This window comes from Semicossyphus pulcher, unplaced genomic scaffold (assembly GCF_022749685.1).
Source record: "Semicossyphus pulcher isolate SPU_LCO1_2020_fin unplaced genomic scaffold, fSemPul1.0.p SCAF_9, whole genome shotgun sequence".
Lineage (NCBI taxonomy): Eukaryota > Metazoa > Chordata > Actinopteri > Labriformes > Labridae > Semicossyphus > Semicossyphus pulcher.
This window is the reverse complement of record NW_027211770.1, coordinates 26,245,221-26,257,725: the sequence shown is the minus strand read 5'-3', so window position 1 is coordinate 26,257,725 and position 12,505 is coordinate 26,245,221. Positions and strand designations below refer to the sequence as shown.

Sequence of the window (12,505 nt, the reverse complement as noted above, 5' to 3'; positions counted from 1 at the left end):
ATACATTTATAACCTGATCTCATTCTAGAAGTTCACCTCATGATACCATATGTATAAGCTGAGTAGATTATGAGTAAGTATATTAAATCAAAACAAAAAAACAGATCTTTATTGAAGCAGACTTAGTCCCTGCTTGTGGTTGCTAATTGAGACGCCTGTAGATAAATACTGGCTGGCTTTAGGCAGCAAAAAATGAGACGAAGAAGTTGCTGTACAATGGAATAACAATATCTTTAGTGATTATTATTGTTCCAAATTATGTTTTGACAGCAGAGATTTTTAAAGTCTATTTTTGTACATAGACAGTTTGATTATATGAGCACTTTAATTCCACAACATTACACCCTGATATTTTATTGACAACTGACCAAGAGATGTTTTATACAAAGGAACATGGAGCATCGAGATGAGATGAAAGTTAAACAAATAAAGTCAGTAAATGATAGCATATACGAAATCAAGCCAGGGTTTTAAGTGCTGTCCTAAGAGTAAAATGAAATAACTTTCAAGGTACCTAAACCATACATTTAAAGCCTTAAAACCTTTTTTTATCACATCTAAATTGTAGCAATAAATGCAATAGCAGAAAATAAGGTTTCAAAGACCATCTGAGATGTTATCCCTCATAATGCTGGCTGTACAGACATTTACCGGACTGGACCAACCCCCCCCCTTTACATTTTGATGCACATGTCAGTCGTTCTGCCACAGTCTGGTGTTGGTCAGCAGGAGACAGACAAATATTACAATGGGATTGTTTCATTTCAAATATTAAAATATGTTTGGTTTACATTAGTGATTGTGTGGCTGAAACACCACATTGTGTTTAAAATGAAGCATTTTAAAGTAACATCGAAAACATTTATTTAAAGCGTTTCCAAACCTTAGGGACTTTGTTGCTGCTGTATTCTATGTTTGACAGGTTTGGTTCAAAGAGCAGGCGTTTAAAGCTGCAAGCGTCCAATCAGCTGGAAGAGCCTTTATTCTCCTTCGGTTCTCTACAAGCCTGAGAGGGTGGTAAAAACACACTGGCAAGAAAATGAGAATTAGCTATCATTTAAGCAAAAATGTACTGGTTTAAAGTCGTCCATTTCAGCATCAGCAGGTTTTCTGACTTTTCTATGATACTTCAATAAATATCTTTGGGTATTGGACTGAATCCGCCAGAACAACGAATCTAACATGACGGGATGTGTGAAGTTGCTTTGGGCATTTTTTTCTTTTTCAACTTTTCATTAACTGAAAGATTAAGCAAGAAAACATCAACATGTTATATCCTGAATTTTGTTTCACAAAACCGGATGAAAACAACCATTCAACTTCAAACATGTGGTTAATGATTGAATGTGTGTTTGCAGAGGGTGAGTGGGATTTCCTCCGTCAGGACAGACTGAACTTAAACACATAAGCAGCGTGGGGTTGCAGCTTGTTACTCAGTGAGAAAACTGCCTCAACTGCTTTGTTGAGGTGGGTTAAAAGAAACCACCTCCTCCTACAGTATGGCAGTGACTCAGTGGACCTCATAAAGAGTGCTTTTTAATCAGTTTCTCTTTGAGCAAATTTAGGAACATGCTCGCTGAGTTGCCATGTGAAAGGATGATTCATTTTATTGTAAATGTGTGTTTCCTACAGCTGAGTCTCTTCATTAATGGACAGATGGCCCATTTTAAACCTGTAGTCTCCTTATTTACAGATCTGGGTTATTGCAGCAATCCATGTTAATGATTTACCTACACCCACAGTCTTTTAAATACACATGATGGAACATTACATGCTTTCACAGTGTTTTGAGGTTATTGTCACGTTGAAGCTCTAAAGTTGCAGATATGTGGAAAGAAGCATTGGCGTTTTTTTGTTCTTTGTATAGTGTGTTGTACCAGGCCATTGTTCCCTGCTCGTTTCCTGAGGTGTTGCCAGCCAACACTGTCGACCGTCAGCAGGTGAGAAACAAAATTGAGATTTAGATCAAAAATCGGAAGGCACTCGCATAACAAAACATATTATGTACGATTTTGGTAAATATTTGATTATTTATGTCACCGGCACTTTGCTGTGGAAGACTTTCCAGGGAAAGTGTATTATATGACAAAATTTCTAACCTGTGATACATTTATTTTAGCTGAATTTAAATGTTAGTCTTAATATATAACACCTGGTTTAGTGTGTAGTGTCAATATGCAATGCACTGGCTTCAAGCAGTTATTACATATGCAGACAAATTTGCTAGTTAAGTTGTACTTTCCACTCCCTCTACTCTTTCCATAAGTGGTTGGAAGTGGTGGGTTTATATCTGAAAATAAGTTCCAGTCCAGTGCCGTTGATGCCTCCCCACACTGTTATATTCCACCTCTCTTTATCTCCGTCTATTTCAGTATCTGGGGACGTGGTTCTTTAAAGCAGCAGTCAGCCACAGAGAGGCCGACATCCAGAAGTTCAGAGCGCTGGACAATTGTTGGTTCACCATGAAGGAGACAGCCAATGACACACTGCTGCTGACCGGACACATGCGCGTGTGAGGAAGCAAATACATGCAAGAAAATACACACTCACTGTCTGATAATGATGAGGGATAAATCCAGACAGAGAAAAGAGGAAATGCGCAACTCCTTCTTAACACACATCATGAGATCAAAGATCACCATTCTCCTAAACAACTATGAGATGTAGCGAGAATATTATAATATAGAGAAGAATAGAGATTTTAACATGATACTATGGGGCAATAACTAATCTCATAGGCCATAATATAGCAGTTAGTTTTATGTCAGAGTAAAATGTAAATATTCATTAAAGTGGTAATCCCGAAGATCTATGGTGAAAAACGATAATTGCAGGAGCACACTTCCCAAATATCCATTTTAAAATTTAAAATTCTCTATAAGATTAAATATTCATAATTACGTTAGCAGCAAATGTAGTTTAAAGTGTTAATCTCGAAGATCTCAGTTTTGTTCTCTTTGGCGCCACCTATGGTGATAAATGGTAATTGTGGGAGCACACTTCCCAGATATCCAGACAGTGCTGCATGTGTGATGTCCACGGTTGGCTCTGGTTGTAACTCTTGATTTTCTCGCTGACGGTCGTTTTCCTTTTTAGACTGTTTGCCGTCACAAACTGGTCACCGCTTGTGATTTTTCCCGCAGAGGTAGCCACAGACATCCTGTCTCCAAGACTGCAAATGCAAAGGCTTTCATCAGTGGGCCACAGGCTCAATCACCATTGTGTTACCTCATTAGGCGATAGATAGAGACTTAACAGACAATTATTTAAATGAAAATTGTAGAGAGAACTATTTTCCACCACTGACAACATCAAAGCCTATTTAACAGTTTCCAAATCAACCATTTTAATTCTGACTGTTCATAAACACGTATGAAACTGCATGTTGAAAACATGTCACGAGGAATAACAGACACAAGAAACCCAAGATGACAAATAGAAACCAGATTTTTGAGAAGTGAAATTTAGAAAGTAAAAAAAGATGTAAACCAAAAATGAAAGTTTATCTTATTATGTCATAAAATAAAATATAGAACAGTGACTTTATGCTAAATGTGTTTTTATTTTTTTTAGAGGAGATGACTGCATCAATCAGACGTGGACCTATCATATACATCCTGAGAGGGATGACTTGGAACTGGAAGGTAACTACAGAACCACGTGCACTCACAGATTCACAGAAGAGATGCATGGGTATGTGTTTATGAAGGCCAAAGCCAATGTTGTTTTTAGATTTTGCAGATGCAAGTTTTGTGCAACTCCACGACAAAAAATAACAGGGATTTAGGAATTTTCCCAGAGTTTTATTCTTAGCAGCTTGGGAAAACCCCGAGTGTGTCTGTTAGACCATCAGTAGACCTGACTCTAAAGCTCAACAACTTTAAACTAGCTCTTAAAATGTCAGCCCCAAATGAAATCAATTCCCAAAAAGAGTAAATCAACACAGTCCTAAAGGTGTCTAAGGCTAATTCTTCTACACTCACATTGTCTCATGTAGAAGCAGTAATTTGTAGTCTTGTCAGAACACTGTCAATTGTTTCCAAAATTTACAGTTTTTATTGCTATTGGTGAACGTACTGTACAGCAAACAGGATTTTCAACAGGTGGATACCAGCTGGACAAAGACAGGGGAAGTACCTCTGTCAGAAATAAATATCACGAGACATAATCTACTCTTTGGTAAGGTTTTAGAGGTGGATTTATTACTGTCATAGAGAGCCTGGCTAACTGTTTTCCCCCTGTGTGTGCTAAAATAAGCTGACAGATGTGAGACTGGTCTCATCGGAATCTGTGTAGGAAAGCAAATAGGTGTATTTCCCCAAAATGTTGAACCATTCCTTCTCAAGATCCTGTAATAAAGCAAGATCAATGAAATACAGTAAACCCAGATCTGTTCTTCGCTCTGGTGGTATTTCAGTGCGTTTGTCAAAAATCACCTTGAAAATAAACTCCCCTCTGTTAAAGATTAGCCTTGTAACTTTTGTGGAATAAACTGTCATATGTTGACCTTGTTCTGTGTCAGTCACTGATCCCAAATGTTGCTGTTGTTGTTTTGATTCAGGAAAGAAGGAGCGGAGGAGCCTGCTTTGGAGTGGCAAATGGGCCAACTGTCCCGAGTGCATAGTTTTCCAGGAAGTGGAACCACCTCTACACGAGACAGACTCACAGGACTCACTCAGCAGACTCATGCTGTACAGTAAGCAATTTTAGTTCTCCCATGCGATAACCATGTGCTGTATGATACACATGACATATGTGTAGCGGCTTGTGCTGCATAACGGTTGTGTACTGTCCTACAAAGGCAGAATGATTAAGAATTTTTAGAACTGCTATATAACCTACACAAACCTAAAATTATACTGACACGGCACTCAACATTATCTATAAACAAAATGTGTTTGTTCAGCTTTCTTGTCCATTTAAACTAGTTTACGTGTTTGCCAGGGTCTCTCTGCCCTCCTATTTGAAAGCTAGCAAAAGATGTCAGTTAGGCCTAATGCTACTCTGCTAAGCTAGCTACCTTAAGCAGGAGCAGTCAAGCAATTTAGCCAATATTTTATGTAGTTAACTGACAGAAGAATGATGGTGATGGTAAATGGTAAATGGACTGTACTTATATAGCGCTTTTCTAGTCTTTGCAACCACTCAAAGCTGCTTTTACACTACATATCACATTCACCCATTCACACACACATTCACACTGATGGCAGAGGCTGCTATGTAAAGTGCCCAACTGTCAATCAGATAACACATTCATACCCGTTGGCTATGCCACCGGGAGCAATTTGGGGTTCAGTGTCTTGCCCAAGGATACTTCGACATGTAGCCTGAGGGAGCTGGGGATTGAACCTCCGACCTTACGATTGAAGGACGACCGACTCTACCACTGAGCCAAAGCCACCCCTCTTTTTACCACTTCAGCATGTTTTTTCAATAAAAGATAAAATACTGTGAAAAACCAGAGAGTTAAGTTTGGTTTAGCTTTAGCTAAGGCTAGACTTGTAGCTTTCTCACAAGCTAGCTGTCACTGACATAGCGTTAGCACTCTGTATTTCTCAAGTTCAATTTCTACACTGTTTCACAGATAATATACTAAACCTTACCTCATGAAATTTACATTATTATTACTGGGTACTACTGGATATTATTATTACTGGATATTATTTAGATTTGTATAGTAAGTGTAGTCAAATAATGAGTGAAACACTGGTTTTGTAACTACAAAGAATTAAGATCTTAAAGACCAGCTTCCGTCCTGTTTTAAGACATATAAAACGCTCTGCTTGAAATAATAAATTGTGTCTGATGTGTTTTTTCTGAAAAATACGTTTAAGTACCTTGTAAAAATCCTCCCAAGGCATCTCCTCCCACTATGTGCTACGTTTATCCTTTTGTGAAATTACAGCTGAAAAACAAAACCCGTCTGTGCCGTCGTTTAGTGGCAACTTGTTGAAACTTAGCTAGCTTGAAATGTAGTAATTAGTAGTAGCAACGTTAACATTAGTAGTCAGTAGTGAGTTTGCAAAAATTACGATGACGGTTACAGCTGGCTCCCACATCGCCAAAGTTGTTGCCATAGGTTACACATAATGATATGCATAGCGTCACCCCGTCCATTAACGGGATTGGCTCCTTAAGTTTGTGACGTCTCAAACCTGCCAATCTGAAAGCGTGTTGTTCAGCCTGTCCTTGGTACACTGCAGTTTAAAAGCAGACAGGCCCAGCCATGGTGATGACTGCTCATTTTGTCCCTGATATGTCTTGTAGCACATGAAGAACACCACATGGAGATGTTTACAAGGTTAAACACTAGATGTTCACTGGAGGGGGGCTTTAAGAAATATGAGCCTTGTATTAACAACCACCAAAAACGTAAACAAATGCTAAAATGCCAAATGAGATGATTTTAATTGTTGGCAACAAATCAAACTGTCTTGAAACTTGTCAATTGCTTTTTACTGTAGCTCGCGAGAAGGACGTCGACCCTAAGATGGTGACAGCCTTTCTGAAAAACGCTGCTTGTCATAATATGTCGGCAAGTGTCAAACTACCTCTCAATAAAGGTTTGTTGTTCATTATTCATCTTTTTTGGTCATAAATGATGCTTTTGAATCTCAAAATGTTTCTAACTACTGTATTTTTATTCACAGAGTTTTGCACCTAAATGTTGACATTAAGGTAAGTCTGAATATTGTATATTATGTACATTATGTATGTATTTATTTGACACTTTTTATATCGCACCTTATTTATACTGCACTATTTCATATTGCTAAATGTTGCTGCTACCAAGCACATATGTCACTGTATCCCATTCTATGTCACTTTAGATTGTCACTTATGTATACTAGTTGTATATACCACTTATTTTATTTTATTTAAATACTTATTTTATCTTTGTCTATTCCTATTTATTTGTACTTGCCTTCTTGCTACTTGTCTTTGTGCTGTTGCAACAGCCGAATTTCCCCTTTGGGGATCAATAAAGTACTATCTTATCTTATCTTATTACATCTAATTTTAATTGTCATTCTAATGGTTTTTCATATTAAACATAATCAGTCTTTAATCATTAAAACAAAAGGCCCTTACTTATGCATTCTCTCCTACAGGGCGGGGTCGGAGCGATGGACGTCCTGCGTGATAACATCATTTCATTATTTTCCTGTGTAACAATTGAACAAATAAAGCAAACATATAGTCACTGCTCTTTTCCCTTCAGTATTTGTGTCTTATTATGTTCATGTTTTACAATAGACACAATGAATACCAACATTTTTTCAAACATCGATTTACATCACACAAAAGGTACATCGATTTGTTGTGTGGAAAGAAACAGAACGCTACAAAGGCAGCGCTTATGTTGTTTTAATTGTTTGCTGCTACGCCCATTATCTCTATCTCTTTCTATGCAAATAACCTGAGGCACAATTGCTCCAATTGCGAAAAGACACACACACACTTGCAGAGGAGGATCCACCCACAACCACCCAGCAAAAACCCGGGGAAATCCCATGATGCCAGTGAACAGAAATACCTGTTTCGATAACTTGTTTTATGCTAGCACAAGTATTGACTAGTTTTAAGCTTGTTTTAGTTTTGAACCTGAAGCTGGCAGGGCAAATTAAAAACATATCGGGCTCCATCTCGGCTAATATGCAGAATCGGTTTCTTCTATATGACTTGTTGTCTTAATATGCTATCCAGATTTTAATCATACACAGTTTGAGTGTTTTGGTTTCTTGTTCAAACCCAGTTTCTGGTCAGTTTCCCTGGAAAATTTCTAGACCACAAAGCAGCTTTCAATATCTTCTTTACATGCTTAGCAACAATTGTTTACTTACTTGTTTCACAGCAACCAAGATTCCGCGGTCACTTACACCTTCATTATTACCCTACCTTTAATCAGGGCCAAACAAAGCACAGCAGAATGATGTTGTTATAATGGTGTCCTCTGTGTCATCACTGCTGAGTGTGTGACTGAGACGGTGACACATTCCAACTGTACGACATCTCTTCAAACGTGTATTTAGTAGCTAAACAAAGCACAGTCACTTTGTAACAAACATCTTTGTGAGTCGTGGCACGGGATGCTCAGAGAAATGACAGCATGATAAAGTGCATTAGTAGAGAAATCAGAAGTTGAATTCCCCTCATCAGCAGTCCTGTTCTAGTTTCCCTTTTTGGTCTCTGCCGTCATTACAGACTTAGAGGAACTTTAAAGTACCACAAAGTTAATAAAATAAAAGTACACAGGTATTGTCAGCAAAATATAGTGAAAGTATCCAAAAAATAATGTACTCCCTTTGTGTCATTTTTTGTAATCATACAGGCTGAAACACTATTAGATTGTTTACTATTGTACAGTGAGTGTTGTAAAACTAAACTCCTTTGGATCCTAATCTAGGGGTCGCGGCACTTGGAAAGGTCACATGATACGTCTAAAAAGGATGGAAGATCATTTCAGACTCCATTGTTACGCAAAAAACGTTTTGGTTTAAAGGTTTGATTGCTGGACCCAAGATGTCTAAAACATCTCTCAAAAGCAAAAGTCAGTGTCAATGTGCAGCTCACATAATATCATGCTGGTATGTAGAGGCCTTAAACAAACGTCCCTCCTTCATCAGATGAAGTGAAAACAGCATTCTGGTGTCAGACTCTGCTTGTTCATGACTCTGCACTGAGACTGTTTTTGTTTTTGCAATGTTGACTTAAAGTTGTACTTTCGAAGATTTCAGTTTTGTTCTCGGTGGCGGCACCTATGGCGACAAACGGCGGGAGAACACTTCCCAGATATCCAGACAGTGTCACATGTGTGACGTCCACGGTTGGCTCCGGTTGTAACTCTTGATTTTCCTCTCTGACGGTCGCTTTCCTGATAAGACTGTTTGCCTTAATTTGAGCGTCCAATTTGTTTCTTTTTCTTTGAATTTTAACTTATTTTTGAAGTTGTATCTGTAGTCATCGATCTTTTCTTTGCTTGTTCAGCCATAGTAAATTCCTGTTTACTCGCAACACTTGCAGATATGTCGCCACAGACACCCAGTCTGTAATACTGCAATGCAAAGGCTTTCATCAGTGGGCCATAGGCTCAATCACCATTGTGTTACCTCATTCAGCGATAGATAGAGACTTAACAGACATTTATTTACAGGAAAATCTTTGAGATTATCACTTTAAAGAGAAACGCACCTTTTTGCAGATGTATCATGGTGGTGTCTATGTCCACTCAAAAGAAGTTGCAGTACAGAAATAGCAAATTATCATTTAGAAACAGTGTCAACAAACAAGTTTGTCCTCAAGAAATGGACTACAGAAGAAAATAGCGACAAGCTAACTCTGGCACAATGCATCAATGGTAAAATTATCATTTAATAATGTTCAGTTCTCTTAAATAAAGTATCACTGTATCTTATGAAAAAATAATCTAGAGAGAGATAGAGGGCAGTGGGTAGTATCGTAAAAAGGGGAAGACAAAATGGGGACGACACGCTGCAAAGGGCTGAGGGTGGCACCGCAGCATTGACGACTGAGCCTCTGTATGTGGGTCAAAGGACCAGTGCTGTGGGACTAAACACATTGACAGAAGGCTCGAATGGGTAGAGCTCAACTTTGACTTAATGATCTTAAACAAATTAAGAACACCTCTGACCAAATGAACCAGCTGGGAATTTATGTGGAGAGTTTACCTTTACAACCACAGGTAAGATGCTCATTAATCACACATGCTACTGTTCTCTCTGTTTGTTGTGAGTGGGGACAGCACCAGAAAACCCACATCCAGCCCACCTGGCTTTCATGTCGCATGTGTAGGTGTGTTTGTTTGTGCATGTGTGTGTGCGTGTGTGTCTGACAGAGATAAGGCAAAAGAAAGTAAGTGACATTTCAAAATCCAGGAGAACAAGGAGGCAGCTTGTTGTGGGGATGCCCCATGGAGCGTGAAACCAAACAGAAAAGTGAAATATAAAGTGAGCCTCTCACTCTCTTTTTCACTCTGCATAGGCCGACTGCAAGACTGCAACTTTCACTCCTGTTTTCCAACCATTCAAACCATTTCTCATCCTCATTTCTACTCTGAAATACTTTTACTATGTTACTATATTACTATCGATACATTTCAAAATCGATCCAGACGTAGAGACCTTTTTCAGGGTTACTTGACTCACGTTACAGGATAGGGTCACAACAACAGCAAGCCTCTGTCCTAAAACTCTGCTTATTACAAAACTATTTTCCAATTAGTCAGTTAAAGGTCGTGGTTTTGGTTAAATGTTAATAAACATGAGTGGTTGAACAAAGGTGGACTTCTTCATTAAACCACAATCTTTCCCTCACCTTAACCGAGAGCTGTGAGAGCATTAACCTCAAGAAGAAGTGCGACGAGCAGACGTCATTTTTCACTCTCAGTTTAAAAATTTTGTGATTTACCAGACACTCTAATCAACAACACTTCCTCATCAGGTTGATATTAAATTCCCCTCAGAATGTAAAGGATTTATTAAGAGATCCCTAGTTGATGAGCTTTCAGTGTAAAAGTGTAAAAGTTGTTGTCCTTCAATTATTCTGTACAAGGCTGAAAAGGTGGATCACTCAGCAGAGGTAACTAACGTATGATGGCTGTGTAAACCACTGTTAAATAACACTTTAAAGTGCATCTCAAGCTAATCTGTCTGAATGTGTCACATCAGAAAATAAAGTCTTTTATTTTGAAATTCTGTCTGTGTTAGTTTCTCTTTTCTGCAGCTCAAAAATGTCGCACTAAAAGAAAAAGCCTCTGGATGACGGGAACCGGACCTCATATTGTGATAAAATGTTGCAAAGATAAAGAAACATGCGATGCCCGGTAACCGACCTGGGAAGGTTATGATGAGGTTCTCAGTAAATACACCTTTTGTTTAAATTCAGCGAAGGATAACTAACAGTTGCCAGCTGTCCAATCAGCGTGACACAGCTGTTTCTATGTTCACCTGGGCACTTCACTATTGTTTTTGTGACAGTACAGAAAAACACACATGAATGTATATGTTGTCCACATGTTCCCCATGTGCAAAGTACATGGTCTTATCTCACATGTGCTTCACACGGATTTTAAAACCTAATGAATAACGAGTGTTAGGAGGGAGCTAACACCCAACACAGATTTAATGCTGATGTACAATAGATTACTTGTTGTCTTCTTAGTAGTGCAAAAAAGACTAATTCCACTTTTATCACCAAATTAGATCAAACCAAACGTTAGACACCTTAACCTCAATCTTGGATCCCATCGTCTATAGTCTGACGACGATATAGCCTCTGGGGACGCCGGTGAACATGCTGAGGCGTGTAGCCAGCGGTCAGCGATAAACAACGCACTTTTCCGCGTGCTGCATTGTTTACAGAAAAAGAACACGTTTTTCTTGAGATTTATTTTATTTAAACGGGTCGTATTTTTGCCGAAATTTCAACATCATGATACAGATTAGTAAAAAGGCAAAATGAAGCTTTGTCATGTCTGTCCTCAAGAGGAGAAGAATACTACTTTTAAAATGCTCGTTCGTTGAACGGAGGTCGGATCGATCACTTCTGATGCATTCGAGGAAGTCGGGAAATCTGAACGCTGAACGGCTTTCGTGACACCGTGTCAAGGAATTTATCTCAAGTTGAATTGTAGATCTAAAACAGATTGTTAGCTGTTAGATTAATAAGAAGCTAAATGATCGTCAGATAGGCGCCGATGGGAGCCGGGATGTCGTTACAGCGGATAACGTTCGCCTGCTTTAGCTCTCCACACGGACTGTTTTTCCTGCATACACTGCCGCCTGCCGATACGTGATTGGTCAATATTACTTAGACTACAAGCGTACTACAAACCAGAACGCTTGCCGTCCCGGATATTTTACTTTGATATGCATGTATAATTTAGATTTGTACAGACTCCAGGTCCACATAAAAGACAAGACAATATACATTATAAATAATATATAAAAGAAAGAGAGGTATTTTATCTTCTTCATACATTAAACTCAGATAATGTGAACAAAAAGTCCCTGTCATGTTTGTTCAGCTGTTAATATGGTTGGCCTTCAAACATGGGAAATCACAGACCACAGACACCAATATGTCAGAGAGGGGCTGCACCACACACATGCTGCTTTTTTCCACTTAAATGCAACATTCATTCAACAATTAATCTTCATAACAATCTGTAACTAAATATTTGACTCTTGCTGTCACTTTAGTGGAAAATGAGGGCAGCAACTTGTTCCTCGTCGCAGCTCTGAAACAATTTTAGTTTCATTCATTCAATAAAAGTTTCACACCTCTTCGTCTGTGGTGCTGCTCAGTTTCTCCCCAAGAGGCCACCTACACCACAGACGGCCCCCTTCCTCCTCTCAGCACAAGAGGAAAAAAAACTCTGCACTGCAGGCCCATGACAAAGGGAAAACCCTGTCAGACTGACATGTCTCTGACCGAGAGGCAGCAGATCAATTTGGACACTGAGAGCTCAGCACACAGCAGGTGA

At 38.9% G+C, this 12,505-nt stretch overlaps 1 protein-coding gene across 1 annotated transcript; it reads left to right on the top strand.

Moving 5' to 3' along the window:
• The first annotated feature begins 1,826 nt into the window (after positions 1-1,826).
• Positions 1,827-12,505, top strand: apom (apolipoprotein M). Its single transcript, XM_069656404.1, has 6 exons — positions 1,827-1,940; positions 2,373-2,512; positions 3,574-3,644; positions 4,562-4,696; positions 6,465-6,563; positions 12,327-12,505. The coding sequence occupies exons 1-6, from the start codon at positions 1,827-1,829 to the stop codon at positions 12,503-12,505; spliced, it is 738 nt and encodes a 245-aa protein (XP_069512505.1).

Coding starts and splice junctions, on each gene's coding strand:
- apom (XM_069656404.1), top strand. CDS start 1,827: ATGTGGAAAGAAGCATTGGCGTTTTTTTGTTCTTTGTATAGTGTGTTG. Junction 1,941..2,372: donor ACACTGTCGACCGTCAGCAG/GTGAGAAACAAA, acceptor CGTCTATTTCAG/TATCTGGGGACGTGGTTCTT. Junction 2,513..3,573: donor CTGACCGGACACATGCGCGT/GTGAGGAAGCAA, acceptor TATTTTTTTTAG/AGGAGATGACTGCATCAATC.